Here is a 22,920-nt window from a genome sequence, read left to right as displayed (position 1 = left end):
ATGTGTTTTATCAACAACCTTTCAAAGCACTTCATCACAGTGGATGTAAGTGGATACTGGGTGATAGGCCCCAAGGCAGTTTACCATGCTCTTCTCAGGCACCAGCATAACTGAAGCCTGTTTGAAGTAGGTGGGTACCTCGAACTGCTGAAGTGAGAGGTTAAAGATGCAGGTGGCCCCCGCTTTTCAAACATTCGCTTTACGACAGCTCGCTGTTACGAAAGACCTACATTAGTACCTGTTTTTGCTAACCAAAGAGGATTTTTGCTTTTACGAGAAAAAGATGCCCGCTTTATATGTGTGTTTATCCTGAGAAAGACTACCATGACCGTGAAGCCTTGTGCAGGCAGTTGTGTGCGCATGTGTGCACGTGCCGATTTTTTAACTCCAAATCAATTTTGGCTCGCTGTCTTCCTGATTCTGATAAGTGAAACAACACCGTACATACAATATTTCTACTTTGTATAGGCTGTATCATTCATTCCTGCTTTTACTATATGTTTGTGTTATTTTTGGGGTCTGGGAACACTCAAAAAATTTTTCCCATATAAATTAATGGTAATTGCTTCTTCGCTTTACGACATTTTTGGCTTACAAACGGTTTCATAGGAACGCTCTACCTTCGGATAGCGGGGGAAACCTGCATTGGTGAATACTCCAGCCAGCTGATCAGCTCAGGTCTTTAGTATTCAGCCAGGTACCCCATCTGGGCCGAATGCTCTCAGAAGTGTTCACTCTCTTGAAGGATGCTCTCACATCAGCCCTGCAGACTAAAATCACAGGGTCAATGGGGGCTCTGGGAGTTTATAAAGGTTTTGACGGTGAAATTGAGCATTAAAGGTATTGAGCTCATCTGGGAGCGAAGCCTTATTTTTACCTACGTTGCTTGGATTCACTTTGTAGTAAGTGATAGCACTGAAGTTCTGCCTCAGCTGTCGAGCATCCTTCATTAATTCGAGTTTGGTCTGGATTTGCTACTTTGCACATGAGATGGTTTTCTGGATATCATACCTAGACCCCACATATTTTATTTGGTTGCCAGATCAGAATGCCACTGATCTGGACCTCAGCCGATTGTGGATCTCATGGTTCATCCTGGGCTTCCGGCTGGGGAAGACTGAATGATGTTGTGGGGACACACTCATCTACAACTGCTTTTGTAAGATCAATGACAACCGTGGTGTAGTTGTTCAGATCCTCTGATGAGTCCTTGAACACAGACCAGTCCACTAACAATCCTCTGCCTCCCACGGCCACTTCTTTGTTGTCCTTATCTCTGGAGCCTTGCTCTTTAGCCTCTGCCTGTATGCAAATAGGAGGAGGACAGTCAATTGATCAAATTTCCCGAAATGTGGTATAGGTATGAACTGGAGTATAGAAGTGCTTGAATATGTTGGAACACCTGGTCATATGTTGATGATAATTGGGCAGAGATTTCTTAAACCAAGACAAAAAAAAAGGTCCTTTGCTGTTGTTCTGGGACTGATTTGCACTTTTCATGCCAAAGTATGTTCATCTCTAGGAGACAGAATGTGTCTCCTTCCTGAGCGGTATGAGGGCTGCGTGGTCCCATGGTGTTTATACTTGCGTACTATTGTTTGTACAGATGAACGTTGTACCTTCAGGCGTTTGGAAATTGCTCCCAAGGATGAACCAGACTTGTGGAGGTCCACATTTTTTTTTTTTCTGAGGTCTTGGCTGATTTCTTTTGATTTTGTTTGTAAAGTTCTGACCCACTGGAATTGTAATATAGTCAATTAAAAGTGAAATAATCTGTCTGGAAAAAAAAAGCCTCCGATAATGATATGAAAGGTGTTGTTTCTTGTTTACTGATGGTGGAACTTAGTACCTTTTGGCGGTACGTAAACTGCAGTCAGGATCACAGAGAACTCTCTTGGCAAGTAGAATAGTCGGCATTTAATCATTAGATGTTCTGGATTGGGGGGAGCAAGAGTGCAACAAGACCACAAAGAGTTTATCATGAAACATAGACCCCCATGTTGAATCACCGAATCAGCAGTCCGGTCCACTGTGTATTGAGAAGCCTTTGGGTCTTACCAACAAACGACAGATCGCAGCAGTTCCTCATTTCCCTCCGAAACAGCAATCTTGCCCTGAGGTCCTCAGTTTTGTTCTCCAGCGATTGTACATTTGCTAACAAGATGCTAGGTAGAAGAAGTTTCATACCCTGTTGTTTAGCCTGGCTTGGAGTCCTCCCTGCTTCCTTTCTTCCAGCCATGGTGATGTACCTTCATCTGCTTAAAGGTGCTGCACCTGCACACTTGACAATTAAGTCTGCCAAATCCTTCAGAAGACCCTGAAGTCGCTAGTTTGTTAAGACAATTCAAAATTATGTTGCTTAAAGAGAAATTACAGGCTTCAGTTTGCAGAGAGTGTAATTCAGAAGTATATTTAGAAGTTTTGTCAGCTGCCCTCAACACATTGTCGTGGTTCACTAGTGCCATCCTGCTTTGATTTAGTAGTTTGATTTTGAAGTAGTAATTCACGATCTAAAATAAGGCAGACAGAGAAAATGCCTTTGTAAACTTGGGCCTAATGTGCTAATTAATTGACAAGAACTGAGAAGAGACAATTGCAGTCAGATACAAAGACAGAATTGCAATGGTTCTTTAAGAATGACTGCAGTCGCTGGGGAGACCAAGCTGGACAGTGACTGCAGGTTTCTGCAGAAACTAAACTCACAGAACGTCTGCAGGGTCTGAGTAACTCCAGGTTTGTGCAGGGACTAAGCAATTCAGATTCTGCAGTTTGCTGCAGAGGCTGAAAGGTTCACAGATATTGCAGGCTTCTAACAAAAACTGAATGGGTCAAAGGGACAGCAGGCTTCTACAGAGTCTGAATGATACACCATGACAGCAGGTTTAAGCAGAGACTTAATGGCTCAGTGTGACTGCTGGATACTGCAGAAACATCAGCAACCAAGCTGATTGCACGACGCTGCTACACAGACTGAAATTACAGTGCAGTGCAGCCATTGCAGAAACCGAGCAGGCAGAGCGCTTACAGCTTCCTGCAGAGACCAAACTGCAGGTTGTTGCAGTAACTCAAGCAACAGTATCTGAAGACTGAACTGCAAGTGACAAGAGGTTGCCTGTCTGAATCCTGTCTGAGGTTTCCCTTTGTACAGTCATGTTTACTTTCTGATTAATTTTTGTTTTGTGTATATTGCTTCTTATTCTGTATTATTCCACAATTCTTTGAACCTGGAAGTAATGTGGGTGTTTAAGAAAGATTGAAACACACCATCACATTAGGAGTCGGACCACAGTAGAAGGGATTTCATTGGGTTTTTTTTATTGTGGGATCTAACAGTACTTAGTCAAATTAATGTGGTTATCTTTGAGACGGGATAGCACAGTTGTGCAAGTGGTAGGGCTGCAGCTTCGCAGTTCCAATATGGGCCACCACAGTGGCATAGTGGTTAGCACAACCCTATTACAGCTCAGGGTGTTGGGCGTAGGAGTTTAGTTCCAGTATCCTCCATAAGGAATTTGTCCACCCTCCCCACGAATGCATGGATTTACTTCAGATGTTCCTGTTTCCTCCCACCATCCAATGACGGACTGGTAGGCTTGCTGGTCGTGTTAAGTTGCCCTGTGATTAGGTTAGGTTTAATTAGGTGGGTTGTTGGGCGGTGCGACTCGTTGGGCTGGAAGGACCTGTTCTGCGCTGTATCTCTAAATAACAGTAAATAAATAAATTCTGGGTTCAATCCTCTGTGTGGAGTTTACATATTCTCACTGTGACGGTGTACATTTATTTAGGAACTCTGGTTTCCTCACACGTCCTAAAGAATTTGAGTTCAGAGGTCGATAGGTTAATTGGCCACAGTAAATTTCTCCAAACATGGAAGTGATAGAACCTTGGGGAGTTAGTGGGAATCTGAGGAATTGGTGGACAGGGAGGATTGTGATTGCTCTGTTACCAGTATTGACTCTATTGGTCAAAATGACCTCCTTCATATTTATTTAGAGATTCAGCATGGAATTGGCCTTCTGGCCCTTTGTGCCACACTGCCCAGCAACTACGATTTAAGCCTACCCTAATCATGGGACAATTTACAATAACCAATTACCTATTAACTGGTATGTCTTTGGACTGTGAGAGGAAGTGTGAAGACCCGGAGGAAACCCACACATTCTATGGGGAGAACGTTCAGACTCCTTACAGATGAAGTTGGAACTGAACTCTGAACTCTGACACCCGCCCCACCCCCGAGCTAAGATAGCATTCTACGCCCCCGTGGCGCTGTGGCCGATATTGTAAGATGGAAACCTGGACAGGAGAATCAGGGCGAGTGAAACATTTCAATAAATGAAACCAGTGGAATTTGATAAACAGCTGGTGGAGAAAATGATCAGAGACTTGCCGAGGACAAAATAATGTCCTGGTGACCAAAGGGGCAAATAAAAACTGAGGTACCCAAGATAAGGGCAGTTTTACAGATGGTAACTTCTTTTTCCAGCTGTTTTCTTGATTAGTTTTTGTTCTTTAAGAATTGTCCCAAATAACTGGCTGCCCTAATTAACTGACACCCCAATTAACAGGAATCCATTGAGTGAAAAAAACGATGTGAAAAGAATAACTGGTTCCTTAGTGATTTTTAGTTTCTGAGAGATGATATAATTGGAAGTTGTGCAGTGGCATCACTCAGATAACATACAAATACCATCTTCAATTTTCCTGGCATCGTGATTCCTGCTTGCTCACAGTTCAAAATGTGATCATAATAGATGAACGATTGGACAGGGCACCTTACAAATCTGATCTTAATGAGCTGCAGAAAGGAGAAATGCTCCTACTTAGGGCAGTCAAAACCTCCTTATTCAATCTCTTCCTCTGTGTAACAGCTTGTACTTCTCTATTCATTCTCTCAGCTGATTTGTTCCTTGTTATGTCTTCAACTATACCCGTGCCTGGAAGCAAATGCTTTTATGCAGAAAACGTACTGTCAACAAAATGTCATTTCACACGTGTTGGAATTTGAAGCAACTATGGTAAACAGCAAGGACTTGTAAAATATTGAAACATCCCAAAAAAGTAACAAATGGTTCTTGTAAATAGAACTGTTCTTTCTGCTGCTGATAACGCATCCAACAGTATGAGTAATGTTGAGCTCCAAAAACATGCAGCTATCAACTTGATATTTCTATGTTGAATGTTATAATGAAAAGGAAATATTTTTCACTCATGCAATGGACATAAGATCATAAGAAATAGAAGAAAAATTCAGAGATTCGGCTTTTCACACCTATTTTGCCATCCAACAGGATCATGGCTGGTTTTGAATTTTGTGACAAACACAAATATATTATTGACTGAGCCTCCACTGTGCCCTTGAGCAGAAAATTTCAAAGATTCATTACACAGTGGGATAAGAAATTTCATCTCATGATCTGGAATGGCTGATCACTTATTTCAGAGTCTCAGAAAGACAGCTTCCAATATTAAGGACCTCCAGCACCCAGGGCATGTCCTTTTGTCACTGTTACCATCAGGTAGGAGGTACAGGAGCCTGAAGGCACACACTCAGTGATTCAGAAACAGCTTCTTCCCTTCTGCCATCCATTTGCTAAATGGACATTGAACCCATGAACACTACCTCACTTTTTTAATGTACAATTTTTTTTGCATGATTTTAATCTATTCAATATATGTATACTGCAAATAGATTTATTTATTATTATTTTATTTTTATTTTTCTTCTTCTATATTATGTATTGCATTGAACGGCTACCACTAAGTTAACAAATTTCATGACACATGCCAGTGATAATAAAATTGATTCTGATTAAACTATGAAAACCTATAAGGAATCTTCTATATTTCAAGTTGATCACCTGTTATTCCTTAAATTCAAGAGAATATAGCTCCATTCTACCCAATCTATCCTCAAGTGCTTTACCCCTCTCCACACCCTACCCCTGTTACACTTAGTGATATATTCTAATACTTTCTCTCCCATTGATGCTACACAAACTCCTCTTTTCTTATATAGTGGGTTACATGGTTTATCTTCAAATCCTTTGAAGCTGTTCTGGAGTCATGGGAATTTTGGAAGATGAAAACCAGTGCATCAACTTGGTTTAAAACCAATCAAAATTAGCCAGTTGCCAGGTCATCAGGTTCTGGAGATTTATTCATTTTCAGTCTCATTGTTCTTCTCTACTTGCTTTTTAAAAATTAATTATAAATTATTTGAAATCTCTTTTCACTCTGTACCTGCAGTTCTTAAATATCTTCAGGTGAACTCAATATATTCTTCTGTGAAAAGAGACACAAACAATTTGTTTAACTTGTCTGCCATTTACTGATTTTTATATCAGACTCAATCTCCATTTCATTCCATATGAGCCTTTCATTAATTGGAGCTAATCTTTTCCTTATTACACATTTAAGAAACATTTATAGTTTGTTTTTATATTCTTTACCAGACAAGCTGAATTTACCTTTTCTTATCAATGATTTGGTTTTCCTTGCTCTTTTCTGAAATTTTCCAAATTCAGAGAATTATGACTTTAATTGGCAACACTATAAGCCTTTTCCATTGATTAAATAAGACAAATGCATAAAGGACTTAAATAAAGAAATGAAGTTCAAAAACCAAAGATGTAAATGTAAAGCAAATATGAGTTACTGCTATATAAAATGGTATTTGGGAAACGAGAATATTTTATCCATGTATTTGAACATGAGGTAATAAAATCAAAGAACATGAAATTTTGATCAATTCTGCCAGGTTTGCTGATTTATGCTGACCATTTGATTTAGTTAATCATTTAGTTGGAAGCTTATTTCTATCACCAAGGGCTAAGAACACATTTCCTTTTTCCTTAGTTTGCTTAAAATATGCCAACTCTTTACCCCAGATATATATTCCCACCTTTTGTCATTAGTTTTATTTGTCTACCCATCCTTTTCCCACAGTAGACAAATGAATGAAAGAATCACTGATATATAATTCCTGCAATTATTCTTTTATCATTATCTCCCCTATCTTTCTGGGGCTACTGTTTTCTCTCAGTGCCACGTTGTTTTGATGATAATCAATGCTAGAATGAGGCAGTAGGATTTACTATTCAAAATCATGTGTGTATGATTTAACCAAAACCATACTATTGCACTGCTATACCAGGTGCATAATCGATGAGCCTTGAACGTCATATTCATTTTATGGACACATTGATTGGTACATCAAATATTTACATTCTGCTATGAAAAGCACCAAGTTATTTAGTACAAGCCCATTCTGAAATTGTTGTAAAGATCCTTCATCGTCACTTTTCCAACTATGGCTTCTTTTGTTGTCGTGCATTAATGATGGCTTTATAAGTTAGAGCACAATCTATAGATAACTATCGTCTATGTATCATATCCTTTGCTAAGGTAATGTAGCACTCATATCTTATTATAAATGTTGCTTGAAGAATGTAATGTCTGCTGAAAAAAGTGTTTGCAATGGAAGTATATTTAGCTGAACAAGCAAATAGTTTAATTTCCAAACCATTCCTATAGAATCAGTTTTCCGGGTATACTACTTCATACAAGATTAAACTACCATCAGAATTAACTTTGGAAATTTAAAATCATTCTGGAATACCTCATTCTATGCATATGGAATATCAAATGTATCACATCCTTACCAGGTTGATAATAGGGTAAGAATCCAACAGAACCTCTTGCCCCAAAACCTGAAGAAGAACCAGAGTGTGAGAAAAATTATGATAAACAGCCTCTTAAAATGACAAGATCATAATAGTTAATAATTATTTTGTTATAAAAAATACACATTATTGTAAGGTGAATAAAGCTCTTTTAGAAGTTGTGTGTGAAATCATGCCATGTCTAGCCACTTGGACAATGGCATGATCTGCGAACAGTTCCCTTAAGATTATGAAATTGTATTCTGTCAACTGTGGGTTACTTCAGGGAATTAATATTTGCTATTTCATTCAATGTGTCAGTATAGTTATTGTTTTATAGATGAAATGGGTGCTTGAAGATTAAAATCTCATAACTGGCACAACACTCATGGTATACTGGACAGCAGAGACCCTTGCTTTTCTGAGACATTGGCTACCTAAAGCAGCCACTTCAAGAAACTGAAAGGTACTATTAATGCTAGCTCTGTAAAATCCTCCAAGTTCACTGGAAGGTTAATATCCTCATCCAGGCCAACATCTCCAGCACTGAGGTACTAGTGCTCACTCACTGCATCTTTTATGCTCAGTATCAGAATACTAAAGTAGATACACTAGTCCAAGCTCCATCAAGAGAAGAGATCAATAGGTGGACAAAGGAAGAGATTCAAGAATGTGCTCAAAGCCAGCTTGAGGAATGTTATATCCCTACTGACTCCTGGAAATTTGCAGCCCACAACTTTTAAGTATGGTGAAGCAACATTTGAGATGCTATTGAGAACCTTGATTGCATGCAATTGAAGAATAAATAAGCCCTGAGAACAGCAGCAGAGTGCACTACATCACGAACTATCCATCCTACCATACCATCATCCACTTCCAGCCCCTGCTGCGGAAACATCTGCAGTTCCCACAATGAGTACAGCAGCTACTTCAGAACCAACAAATCTGAAGTGGAAGCAAATCATTCTTGATTTTGAGAGACAAAAAGAAACAGGAGGAGAAGAAGAAGACTTGAGAAGAGAAATAGAGAAGTAGAAAATACAATTCTTTTATCCAAGTTGAAAAATACTAGATTGAAGCCTCAGCTCAGCTCAGCTTAGTATAGCAATCTAAACTTTTTAATCAAACATAGCACCTTTAGGATGCAGTGATAAGCTTTAAGTTTCACCTGCATTCCTGTTTGGATGTAAGCACTCCTTTGTGCAATTTCCGGGCATTCTAGAATGTGGTTCCTTATCAGCTGAACTATTGGCTGATTTCAGAATGTTTACAAGGGGTTTGATTGATGTTATATCATATAGACATAGGACTGGTGCACCATTAAGGTCACCATCAACTTCCAGGCAAATATATTTATATTATCTGAATTGGACTGTAAAAGGTTTCAGGAAGGCAGCAATAGGTTAGGAAGATGGGCAAATCTGTGACAGATTCGATTCGTTGTGGAGAGTTTGGGATAATATACTTTGAATGGAAATTAGGTCCATGTACTCAAAAGAAAGACCACACAAGTTGTCACATGATACATTCAAACAGAACATTTTATGCTATAATTAGACCACAGTGTACAGGTTTGTATTTAACCTTCAGCATGTTTGCAATAGGGATAAGAGATTATCATTATGACTTGAGACCCCTGGACTATTTTTACTGTAGTATGAATGGCTAATGGGGGAATTACAAAGAATCTCAAGGAAAGTGAAAGGCATTAAATGCAGGCTTTGCCAATATCATCCACATTCTGAAAAATGAATAAACAAATAAATACACAGTTACACTATAGGCAGGGGACTGATGTTGTTGCCTTCAAATTGGTCTACATGGGTTGAAAGTTGATGGAATCACCAGTAAACTGTTTTATTATTATCTTTCCAAGAAATAGGACCAGATGTTAGGCATATAATCCAGCATAGTCTTCTCAGATCAAGTACAAACAGGGAAAGTCAAACAGGTGATTTTATGGAAATACCATACTAACAGTAATTTCTTTACCAGGGTGATATTCAACACCAAGTAAGTCAAGTGGAACAACTAGAAATTTCCCACCAAAGAGTTTTCAGTTACCTAGCTTGGCTGCTTTTGCTCCAATGCCTGGTAGCACTTCACCTGTTCAGAGAAAACAGAGTTACATGATGTAAATGATGAAAGGCTGGGGAATTTTCTCTTATAAATGTGAAGTAGCATCTAAAATTAACTGTTAATGATCTATTATCCATTACTGCTTTGGAAGCAAATTGAAACATTTATCAAGGCCTATTGCTTGGCTAGCAGGAGTGGACTTCCTAAACAGGTGGTCAGCCTGTTTGAAATGGACCTGTGTCCTTTGATATTGTGGTGAACTACATATACCTGTCTGGACACGCCCCCCCCCCCCCCCCCCCCCCGCTGACTGCTCCTGTGGCTCCTCCCACGGACCCCGGTATAAAGGCGATTGAGGCCTGAGCCCTGCCCTCAGTCTCCAGGATGTAGCATGGTGGTCAATTGCTGCTTGTTCTTTCTTCCAGTCAATAAAAGCCTATATCTCGCCTCACGTCTCGGAGAGTTATTGATGGTGCATCAGATGTAAAGAGGAGCTACTTGTCATTTTTGAACTGATTTGTAGCCATACACACTTTAAACAAGCATCAGGGAATATCAAATGGTGAGTGCTTAAATGGTCTGTAACATTGGCTTCTCCCTTCCACAAAATGCATTTCCCAGAATATGACATTCCTTTGGCACATTGTTATGTAGGACTTCATGATATTATGGTAGCCTGGAACTGACAGGCTTCTCCAAGATATGCAGTTTCTGCTTGCGAATCTGACAGAAATGAGACCCAGAGTGGAGTAAATGACAGGGCTCCAGAAGGCTAAATGGTACATCTCATCTACCAGGCACACTGATAATCCTTGGAGAAAAATACACTTCTAAATTACAGCTGTTGCTATCTACAATGATCATCTTAAAATTCAAGGGCAACATTTGCAACATTAAGCCATTTCCAATGTTAAACAGCATTTTCTATTCTTAGATCATAGCATTAGAAACAGCAGCTATAGCAACAAAGAATCCATGTAGAATTTTTCAGTTTCACTTCTTCCATTGCCAGTCTCTTGAGTTAAGGGTGATTAAAAAACCTAATGTTTCCATTTTCATTTGTATTGCTCCTTTGAAATGTTGGTACCCATTCTTTTTTGCTCTGCATCAAACACTAAGAAAACTTATCATATTTCATTTTGTCTGTTATGATGATCAGGAAATTGTCCCTTCTATGCAAGTGGAACAGGAACCATCTTAGATAATATTACTGCATTCAATTCTATAAATAATACCTCTCTCTCGTTCCAGAATACTCAACAACATGCTAGTTATTTAGCTGTAGTAATAATGGTACCTGGTTGGGGTGTCAGAGGAGCACCGGTGGGTCGAACTCCAGTTACACCTGCAATTACCATGCACACACTGTTAACTCTTTGAATTTACTTTCACTGTCCAGAACCTGCTACGTTCAGAACAAGATATAAATTTACCACCCACTTAATGTAAATGTAATTCATTCTCCTGTTATTACTGAATATCTAAACTGATTAAAATCATATTGATTACAACCATGTTAGTTTCAGCATAACTTTCAGCAGGAATGACAATGTTTGCGTGTTCTGTACACTCGAGAATGAATTAGATGACTTTGTTTGAAAGTTAGGATGGTTTACTGGAAACAAACTCTTCCACATGTGTATACTACTTTTTTAAATCTGGTACTTAGTGAAGGATAGCACATGTGGCTATTTGTTTCTAGAAATGGAAAGTGATATTCCAGGTCTTTTAGAGATACAACACTTCACAGGATGCAAAATGGCTTAAACTTAGGGAAAGCTCTCTCTGGAAATGCCCTGTAAACTTACTGGGAATAGATCCTCAAAAATGAGACACTATTCAGATGCTTCAGTTGTACTACAAATTGGCCACAGTATTTAAATATTCCTCACAATCCTGATGAACCCAGAACGGTTACTGAGCAGGATCAAATGCACTTCAATTTGATGGAATTATTGTGCTACTTTAGCCTATCAGGCTGTCATGTGTTGTAGGTCTCAATAATCAATACACAGAGGGCCTCTGATGTCATTACATTATTGGTTCTTTGACCTAAATTCACCTGTATCAGGGTAAGTGTCATATCTAATTCTCTCTTATATTCACTTGATAAATATCTAATTCAATAGATATATTGAACGAATATATCTAATTCATGGTTTACTGATAGATGACCTTTGCTAACTATCAGTTTCATTTGATTTTCAAAGGTATGTGGAATGATATAAACTGTTAAGTACTGTAGAAAGCTGTGATCCAGTACTTTGTCTTTAATTTCTAAAATTAGGATATAATTGCATAAACTCTCAGAGTAATGTATAGAAAATACAGAATAGTTATAAACACAAGACATTCTGCAGATGCTGGAAATCTTGAGCAATACACACAAAATGCAATAGGATCTCAGCAAGTCGGGCAGCATCTATGGAGAGGAATAAACAGTTGATATTTTGGACCAAAACCCTTCATGACAGGAAAGGATAATGAGGAGGAGGAAGGAGAAGGAGATTGTTGGCAAGTGATAACCTGCTGAAGGGTCTTGGCCCAAAACATCAACTATACTCTTTTCCAAGGACATGCCTGGCCTGTGAGTTCCACCAGCACTGAGTGTGTGTTGCGTGGATTTCCGGCATCTGAAGGTTTTCTTTTGTAGGTGGTAGGTGAGACTGCGTGAGGGGAAGGTGTGTGAGTTTGGGGGGGTGGGTTTGTGGTGAGGAGGTAAGAAGAGCAAAAAAGAGAAGGGGATAGGTGGAAGAGGTAAAGGGCTGAAGAAGAAGAGTTCTAATAGAAGAGGGCAGTGGACCATGGAAGAAATGGAAGGAAGAGGGAAACCAGAAGGAGGTAATGGCAGATTAGGAAAAGAGAAGGGGAGAGAAGGTGACCAGAATGGGGAATGGGTAAAGGGAGAAGGGGTGAGGGGGGAGTGATTACTGGAAATCAGAAAATTATGGTCATGCCAAACAGGTTGGAGACTACTCAGATGGAATATAAGGAATTGCTCCTGCACATTGAATTTGGCCTCAGCATAGCAGCAGAGGAGGCCATAGACAGATATGTCAGAATGTAATGGGAAGTTGAATTGAGATGGGTAACCACTGGGAGATTTTGCTTTTTGCAGTGGACAACGCAAAGGAGCTTAATGAAATGTCTCCCATTCTGCGTTGGGTTTCATCGCTATCCAGCAACTTGCTAGTGGGGTAGACCTGCAGTACTTGATCTCCTTGATAACCAACAGTGTCTTGCAATTTTGAAAAAGGTGTAAAGGATGATCAATTTGAAGAAGATGTCAGTGTATAATCTGTTTCCAGAGATGGAGATAGAAAGATTGAGAAACGGTGACAGGTGTCAGAGATGGATTAAGTAAGTTTGAGAGCAGGGTGGAAGTTGTGGGAAAAGTTGATGAAATTGACAGGCTCAGCATGGGTGAAAGAAGCAGCACCAACACAGTAGTCAATGTAGCTTAGAAAGAGTTGGGGAGTGTTACTAGAGTAAGCTTGGAACATGTTTATGAAAAGCTCATTCTTGGACCACTAACAATCTTCGTTATCATAGCCAGAACCTATTCTTACTTAAATGCTGAATGCAGCAAAATATCGTAATGTGTGTCATGTCACAACTTATGTCTTATAGTAGACATAGCAGTCTTTACTTTCTAATCACTATCACTTTAAATGACCATCTACACTGATCAAATCTGTGCATCTTAATGTAACATTTCCAAAAGCTAGCATTCCAAATGTCACAAACACTGGACTATTCCTATCATCACCAAATTTTATAATCTGCAATCTATGAGTTTGTCTTTATCAGGGGATTGGAGGTAGAGAGGGTCAGTAGCTTTAAATTCCTTAGTGTTTCAGAGGATCTGTCCTGGGACCAGCAGTAAGTGCCATTACAAAGAAGGCATGGTGGTGCATCTACTTTCTTAGCAGTTTGCACAGATTTTTTATGGCAACTAAAACTCTGACCAACTTCTATAAATGCACAGTGAAGATTTTATCTTGACTGGTTGCATCATGGCCTGATATGGAAACACCAACGCCAGTGAATGAAAAAGCCTACAAATAATAGGGGATGCTGCCCAGTCCATCATGAGTACAACCCCCGCACCACCAGGCACATCTACACGCTGTTGCAGGAAAGTAGCATCCATCATCAGGGATCCCACCACCATCTCTCTCTTGCTATTGCCATTATGAAGGAGGTACAGGAGCCTCAGGTCCCAAACCACCAGGTTCAGGAGCATTTATTGCCCTGCAATCAACAGGCTCCTGAACCAACATAGATAACATCACTCACCTCAACACCAAACTAATTCTGTAATCTATGGACTTACTTTCAAGGACTCTCAAACTCATGTTCTCAATATTATTTATTTATTATTTTTAAAAATTTGCACAGTTTGTCTTCTTTTGCACATTGGCTGTTTGTCCATCTCTGTGCGTAGCTTTTCATTAATTCTATTGTGTTTCTTTGTATCTATTGTGAATGCAAGCAAATGAATCTCAGGGTTGTATATGGTGACATATATATACTTTGATAATAGATTTACTTTGAATTTGAAATCTACAACAAAAATATATGACAAATCAAACTGTTACAATGGTCTAATTAAAGGATTGAAACTTGGTTCCACTATTATGCAACAGAGTTTTAAAGTGAAAGTAATCTGTTGTTTCAAAAAAAACTTTACAGTATTATTTTGAGATGAAATTAACAATTATGAATGAGTAGAATTTACAAGTTAGACATCATTTTCATGAACAAACCCTTGCCCAGTGGAATAAAAGAAATATGATCCATGAATTAAGAAATCTCTCTAATTTTGTACACTGCTCTAGAATGTACTCTTGAAGTAAGTGATGAATATAGTGCCAATTATTATTATTATTTTTATCCCAAACTATTGCTTGGGTTAGACAATAAGCAAAATCTATTTAAATTGCTCATTTTTTGAAAGATAGTTACAAATGACAGCAATTTTAAAATCATATTGGCAGTTTTAAGACAATTTGATGCTTGAACGAAGACACAGATATAAATCCAATCAAATGCCCTGTAAAGCTATTTGAAACACTCTCCAAGCGAATGGTTAAACTTTGAATTATATTTAGACTGTTCATATAAACTGTACTTTTGAGAAAAATAGATTCATCTAAAACATGACCTCTAAAACAAATAATCAAAAATTGTTGGGGCTATCTATGCTGAATTACTGCATTTGGATGGTTTACGTGAATTTAGCAGTGACAGTAACACTAAGATTTTCTCTGCAGACCCACAGACCTTGTTGATTTTTATCATACATGCAAGGAGGTCGTAGGAAAATTGATACATTGGTATTATTTTGGGTGCACATTTACCACAGCAACATTTTAAGATATTGTATATAGCAATAATTCAATTATACTCTCATATGCCCATTCTTTGAAAGTAATGGGCACTGCAGACTAAAAGCTGATGAACATATCATAAATCTAATCAATCGTGTTTACATCTATAATAATCTTAAGCCTCCCTGATACTTTTCAATGAACCATCAAGCATTCATGCTGTCTCTTTTGGCCATTGACATAAGATTATATCAATTTCATAAGTTTGGCACTTTTCCTGATCCCACATAGTTATAAATACAGAATATACGGGCAGTCAGGCTCTGGTGCACCTTGTACACCTTGTATTTGACCCATCAGCTTTACACCAGCAATGATTGATGTATGTGATACCACCTCACCCATTTAAAAAGTGTTGTCATTCTATATGGAAAAGAATTCTTTCTTTTCATTTCTACAAATATTAACATTTTAATTAACTTACCAATTAAATGTTTGTAAACTTTAAAAAAAAAACTGAATATATGATATTGAATTTATTTTCTATCACTTTTAATTGTTTCCACTGAGAATCAGTTGCCCAAAAATGCAGTCAAGGTGATAAGGTGGTATGCTACATGGCCTCCATAATCATTGCTCGAAGCCCAGTCATTTCTCATTGCATTGCCTTAAAGGACCTGCAGGGCCACAGAGAAGGGGTTTGTGAGAGTGAGGAGAAAAAGACAGAGGTGGGTCAAACACAGTCTGGCACACTACTGTTCCTCAGTTTATTGGTCAAAACAGCATCATTTTATGCTGCCAGTTCAGAGTCATTGAGTTGTACGGCATAGAAATTGATCCTTCATCCCACCACATAAATGCCAACTATCCATGCCTACCGATATTAATCCCCTGTTAATTCCATATACCTCTGTGCCCACTCGTTTCTTGTTCTTGTCCAGATGCCTCTTCAATGTATCTAATCCTGCCTCCAACACCTCCAACATTTCAGATACTAACCACTCTCTGTGCAAAAATATTAACTCTCAGATCCCCTTTTCCCACCCATGTTAAACCTAGTCTTGGACACCCCTACCATGAGTAATGGACACTGGATATCAACCATATCATGTCATCCCCCAGCCTCATCGCTCCAGTGAAAATACTCTCCTTATCCACCATTCTCTTATGACACCTGTTCTTCAGCCCAGGCAACATCACTATTCCACATCCTCTCTCATCTAGTCACATTTTTTCTGTAGCGTGGCGACCAGAACTGCAGACAATACTCCAGGAGTGGTCTGACTATTGTTTTATTCAATTCTAACATGACATCCCCAACTACAAGTTACTGATGATGGTAAGCATGCCATGACTTTTTCATCATCCAGTCAATCTGTGTGGCTACTTTCAGGAAACTACATGCTTGTATCCTAATGTCACCCTCTTCAATAACACTCGCTACCATACAATGTGCATCTCCTGCCCTGGTTTAGCTTCCGAAAATGCAGCACTTGTCATGAGTTGTATTCTGTTGTTACATTGCTCACTTTCCCAGTTGATCTATTTTGGTGTCATCTGCAAACACATATTTATTAGTTTTCTCTATGTTGTAAGTCATTGCGTTTTCAAAACCTACGGTCAAAAAATTATCGAAGCCCTGGATACTGCTGAATGGGTATTGCAATTTTCCAAAGGAAGTATGCTGCTTGGGACCAAGGTTCTGGGAAGAAATCTGACAGTGGTTTTGAGTTGGAGGTATGTTCAAAGCTGGAGGTCAGGATATGCGATGGTGTTGGGGAGACTGGGTGGTGGACTGGATCCTTCACCGGAGGGAACAATAAAAAAAACTGGGCATCGGTGAGTCTATGTTGATGAGGATCAAAGGCTAATTGACAATTGGTGGGAAGAGAGAGAGAAATCAGTACAGAATCTGAAAGACAAAATTTAGGTGTGAAATTTAACTTGACAAGTTACCAGTCCTCCACAATGTAATAAAAACAAGGTTTCTATTTGTTACATCCAAAACAATGTGGATTAATTGCTGTGGTAACAACAGTCCTGAAAGATCTCATTTGATGTACATCTGGCACTTAACACTGTAAAGGTCATACAAATGCAATTCAAGCCTGATTGGTTGACAGCAATATTAAGCAACTGGCAAAATGTTGTTACTGCATTTCATACCTTAAGACTATTGGTGAAATAAGTAGGGTTACTTAATTTTATTTCTAGGCTTATATTTCTTTAAATTGAAATAAAATGATGAAAACATTTACTTGGTGGGGTATAAATCACAATTAATGCTAACAATTACTTTTAAACAGTTAGTTGATGGTGTTGGGGAGCATCATATGTTCCTGTCAAGGATGAGTTCTACTGGATAGAAGGTGAGGGTCTGTTTCTATGAGTAATCTTGTGGCAAAGAGTAGGAGTGAAGATTATGGTGGGAAATCTATAATGTGTCATTAAAAAGCAGGTATTATGCTGAAGGTAAAAAGTTCCTCCTGCTCTACCAAAGATTTTGGTGATGAGCAGCAAGACACAGAACAGTAAAATCTCTAGAATTGCTTATGCCATAATCCACATTGGAGCTAAGGAGCAATGCAAATCCATCAATTCAACGAGTCTTGCTCTGTTTTAAGGAGGAGAAATCACAGGGAATGGCACGTTTCACAAATGAAAACATACAAAGTAGTTGGGTGGCAATAGGATAATTGATCACAAGGTATAAATTCTCTTCTGAACGTTCAGATTCAGTTATTTATCACATGTACATTGAAGCATGCACAGCAATGTGTCATTTGCGTTAACAGCGAACACAACATAAGGCTGTGCTGGGAGCAGACCGCAAGTGTTGCCACACATTTGAACGCCAACTTAGCATGCCCACAATGTTCAGCAGAAAAACAGCAACACAACGAAAGCTGTAAAGCAGACCTCTACCCTCCCTCCCTCCCATCCACGTACCGCCCACTCACACAAACAGACAGTCTGTCAACCTGAGAAAAGGCTGCCTCCAGGCCTCCAGCTTCCAAAGGGCTCGCAGACATCAGGACTCCAACTTCCCTGCGGACTTGCAGACCCAGGGCTTCGGCCATCAGCCCTCGACTTCCGTATTTCCAATCGACCTTCAGGCTTTGATCATTGGTATTGACCCCAGGACTCACTGATGACGGAACCCCCAATTCTAAACCTTGAACACCAGACAACTGGACCTTGGACTTCGGACTCCAGGCCTCAAATTCCAGACTTACTGACTTGTGTACCTCGGGGGACACCAGCCCCCGTGCATCCTGACTGCCCAGACCTCCAAGCCGGTGATCCTTTAGGGTCCTCACTGACTTGTGGGGAGGGAGGTGGGGAATATGGTGCAGGAGCACTTAACCTCGCTGGTTTTCATCCTGAGCCCATACTGGCCTGACATCCGTCCAGGATCATCCTATGTCCCTGTTGTTGCCAGCTGCAGAATATGGAATGCAGAGCGCAGACCTAGACCCCAGCCTGACCCCTAGCTCCCCACGTCCCTGCTCCTAAATCATAATGTGACCCCTAACTCCCCTCTCTGTCCCTAAGACTATCCCTACGGACCTAAAGGACAACTAAGTCTGAGCCACGATGTCAACGGAGGCTGCAGCTCGGTGCCATTTTGACTGAAATGGAGCCCACATCTAGCTACTGAAAAAGTTAACTTAGCTGTCTGTTTTGCAATATATATATTTTTTAGATGCTTTCCATTCTGAGTCCAGTGGAGAAAATGCTTTCTCCTGATGTATTGAAATTTTTGACTTTTCTCAGAGGTACAACGTAGCACCTCTCATTGCTCAAGAAAGAGAACATGATGCAATAATAGGAGATGTTAATAGTAACAAGGAAATAGGTTTCCCTACCAAATTGATTCCACAATTTATGGACTCGCTTTCAATGACTCTACTATATTTATTGCTTACTTATTTACTATTGTTCCTTTGTTCTTTTTTTTCTTCTTGTATTTGCAGAGCTTGTTGTTTTTTACACATTGGTTGTTTGTCCATCTTTGTTATGTGTTTTTTTATTATTCTATTCTGTTTCTTTGTATTTAATTTAAATACTTGTGAAAAAATGAATCTCAGGGTTGTATGTGGTGACATACAAGTACTTTGATAGTAATATTTACTTTGACTTTAAAATCAATATTACCAATACTGATTTCTAAGATTTTTCTGGTTGCATCTTTGGCCTATTTTAACAGACAGGAATATCCCACACTATCACAAACAGAGGTGGCTGACTTTTCATTTGAGACATCATAGATGAATTTTAATGTACATATGAAATGTAATTCAACCTTGGCCATATCCTTCAAAATTTCAGCTATCAATTATTTTCCCTTTAGCTTGAAGAATCAAACATGATGGATTACTGAAGATCTAATGAGAAAAAAAAGCTGCCTTTCTCATGACAGGACATTACCCAATCCAAGGCCAGGTTGCACGCCCACTCCACCTCCGGGTTTAACTCCGATTGCACCACCAGGCTGGACTCCCAGGCCACCACCGGGCTGGACTCCCAGGCCACCACCGGGCTGGACTCCCAGGCCAGCACCTACAATACAATCATAGGAACATATGCTTCAATATATCTATTTAATTCTTTGGGAAAAAAATTTAAATTCGGTATTTTGACCAATGTTGTTTGGCAACAAGTAACTCAGATATTAATGACAACATGGCCAAACAATTATTCTCTATAATTCTTCCATATGGCAAGGAATTATAGATGCTTCTTTAGAGATGCCAACTTTAATTTAAGATTAACATGAAAAACAATCTGACTGTTCATACAGATATAAAATATTTCATAGTAATTAAAAAACAAAGTTCTGAAGATCCCTGCTATAGAACGTCTATCTCAAAGGGTGAGTTAAGCATGAGAGCATTAGTGAATAAAATAGATTAAATGGTATTAATTTATTCTATGTTCTGAAGCAGATTATCTACATCTAAATTCATTATTTTAGAAACTGATCTCTACCAACCGTTAATTCAGAAAAGAAATGGGAATTTTTAATAGATGTTCAATCCCTATTTATTAAAACTTATGATTTTTTTCATAACTAGTTACTGGATGTTTTGTTTATTAATATAATATAATGTTTAAAACAATTATCAAATCATCTCATTATGGAAAAATGTTTGCAACATGTAATTATTATACTTCATTCTGAAGCTTCTTTAACTTGGAGATAGCTTATTCAAAATCATAATAATTATTTGTGAAACTGTAAGGTTCTAAATTTATAATTGAAAGATATAACTCTGTTATAGTAATAATAGAAAATCAATATGCATTGAAACTATCAATGTCAGGCCGGTATAAGCAAGCACTTCCCAGTCTCTACCCAGCTAACAGGAATTGCCTGTCATGCATTGCCAACTCATCACCTGCAGCCTATTTAAACCCAGCTCTCATCCACAGTCCTTGTTCACCCATTGAACCAGCCAGCCTCAACCAGTTGCTCCTGGCCTTTGGGTACCTTGTTGCCAGTTGTGTATAGTATCTGTTCTTCCTTGTTTTCTGGTCCTCTCATGGGTGTTTATTTTGCAGTTTATTATTAAAGTTATTGCTGACTGCTGAATCTCTCCACTGCTCTGCGCTTGGGTCAAGCCTCCTCTACGTTTCCTGACAGACTGACAGGATGAGTGAACCAGCGATTGACTCAGCAGAGTTTGTTCGCCTAAGGAAAATTGTCCTTTGACATGAACACACGATCACGAAGTAGCAGGAATCCATTGGCCATCTGCTTGCCATTCTCAATCAACTCTCCGTCTCCATACAGCAACACCGTGCCAATCAACCTTCTCCCTTGGAGCCCCGGATTATAGTGACTGAATGCTTTGACGGATCCCCAACGTGGTGTCACAATTTTCTGTCCCAGTGTGTCTTACATTTTGAACTCCAGCCATCTCTCCAAGTTACGGACTGAGCCAAGATCACCTTTGTCATTTCTCACTTGACTGGGAGAGCTCTGACCTGGGCCTCCGCTAACTGGGACAGTAAAACCACCATCTGCAATGAATATGAGGAATTCAATGCTGAGATATGCTGGGTTTTCAATCCTCTGGGAAGTGGCAGGGAGCAGCAGATTAGATATTTTACCTGCATCATGCTCAGTATTGGATTACACTGTTTTAATCAAGACCCGCGGTGGAGTGAGGCTGAAATGAGGAAGTAATGCTGGCCCATTACCATCACGGCCTCTCGCAGCATTTGAAAGACGTGCTGTCTACGTGCTGGGAGATGCTCACCGATCTCAAAAGCTTCATCCTTCTGGCCCTCCAAAATGACAATTGTCTTATGAAATGACCTTTCATATCATTAGCCAGAACCAGAGTTCTGTTCCGAGAACCAGTTCAGGCTGCAGGACTCACGCAGTTCAGGCTGCAGGACTCACGCAGTTCAGGAGAGCTCCCTAGAACTCCCTCCCCCCCACCTCCCAAGAGCATGATCGTCGGTGAGGAAGCAACTTGTGCGCCTACTGCAGATCTGCTGATCACCAACATATTAAATGCCCGCGGCGTCCGGGACAACGGCACCTTCAAGTAGAGACGAGGAGTCTTCTACCTGATAAGCTCCACCCAGCCACTCATTCTAGCACCATAGCCCAACTCACTTTCTCCTCCACACTGTGGCAGCAGTACACACTTAGAAGACTCTGGTGGATTCTGGTGCAGCAGGCAACATTTTGGACCAGGCTCTGTGTGTGCAACTTGGACTCCCTACCTCCCTCACTGCTTCTGCATCATGGCCATTGACAGATGTCCCTGAGGGTTTGCTACGGTCAGTGTGTGCACTTGGCTTGTGCACATGAGAACCAGATAGCACCACGAGTCCCTTCGATTCCTCCTTATCGACTCACCCAGCTCTCCTCTCATCATGCGTTACCCCCACCTCTCCACTCACGACCCTCACTTCATCTGGTCACCTGGCCACCCACCTGCTACCTCAGCTGACCGCACCCCATAACTCTGTGGAGACAGAGAAAACTCTCAACATTACCAAACTCCCACAAAAATATCACAACTTAGCCATCACCTTCAGTAAAACGGAACCTACCGGCTCACAGAACCTATCGCACAATCTACCTGCTCCTGGGTACCACTCTTCACTGAGGTCACCTGTTTTCCCTCTCCCCTCCTGAGACCCAAGTTATGATTCAGCAATGTAGTCACTCATTACAACATGACTTCATTCAATCATCCCAATCCCTGGGTAGTGCAGTATTCTACCTTTTTCAAAAAGAATAACAGGGGTCTTTGTCTCTGCATTGACTATCATGGACACAATAAAATTACCATCAAGAATTGCTACCCTCTCTCCTTGATCGATAGTGCATTCAAAATGCTCCTCAGGGCCCAGATCTTCTCCAAGCTGGATCTACAAAGTGAGTACAACCTGATTTGCCTCTGCCAGAGGATGAGTGAAGGACAGTGTTCGTAACACCCACTGGCCCCTACAAATACTTGGTGATGCCTTTCAAACTTTCCAGCCGTTTTACAAGGCTTCGTCAACAAGATCATCTGAGACATTCTACACAGGTACGTGTTTGTCTATCTTGATAACATCCCCAACTTCTTCAAGGGCCCCCAAGACGATATCTGTCACTTCCGAGAGTTCTTCAGCGTCTCCTTGAAAACCATCTGTACTGCAAGTTAGAAAAAAATGCCAGTTCCATAGCCCAGTTATTTCCTTCCTGGGTTACACCCTTTTATCCCAAAGCATAGCCAGAGAAAGAGTGCGCTGTTGTTGAATGGCCCTGACCGTGCTCCCTCAAACAGCTACAGCACTTCCTGGACTTCTCCAAATTTTACTGCTGTTCCATCAGG

General features: G+C 39.9%; 1 protein-coding gene across 7 annotated transcripts in view; it reads right to left on the bottom strand.

Annotated features, from left to right (window-relative positions):
• Positions 1–22,920, bottom strand: part of elna (elastin a) — a 227,255-nt gene that overhangs the window by 5,739 nt on the left and 198,596 nt on the right. For 6 of the 7 annotated variants that reach the window (XM_073053627.1, XM_073053632.1, XM_073053626.1 and 3 more), the window contains 4 exons: positions 19,508–19,639; positions 11,041–11,088; positions 9,729–9,770; positions 7,665–7,712 (listed from right to left, as the gene is read on the bottom strand). In XM_073053627.1, the coding sequence (XP_072909728.1) occupies positions 7,665–7,712; positions 9,729–9,770; positions 11,041–11,088; positions 19,508–19,639 (270 nt within the window). The remainder of the gene's footprint in view (positions 1–7,664; positions 7,713–9,728; positions 9,771–11,040; positions 11,089–19,507; positions 19,640–22,920) is intronic. The other variant, XM_073053631.1, reaches the window with a different exon arrangement.

This window comes from Hemitrygon akajei, chromosome 8 (assembly GCF_048418815.1).
Source record: "Hemitrygon akajei chromosome 8, sHemAka1.3, whole genome shotgun sequence".
NCBI classification, from domain to species: Eukaryota; Metazoa; Chordata; class Chondrichthyes; order Myliobatiformes; family Dasyatidae; genus Hemitrygon; species Hemitrygon akajei.
The sequence above is the reverse complement of the archived record's forward strand: the minus strand, read 5'-3'. Positions and strand labels throughout refer to the sequence as shown.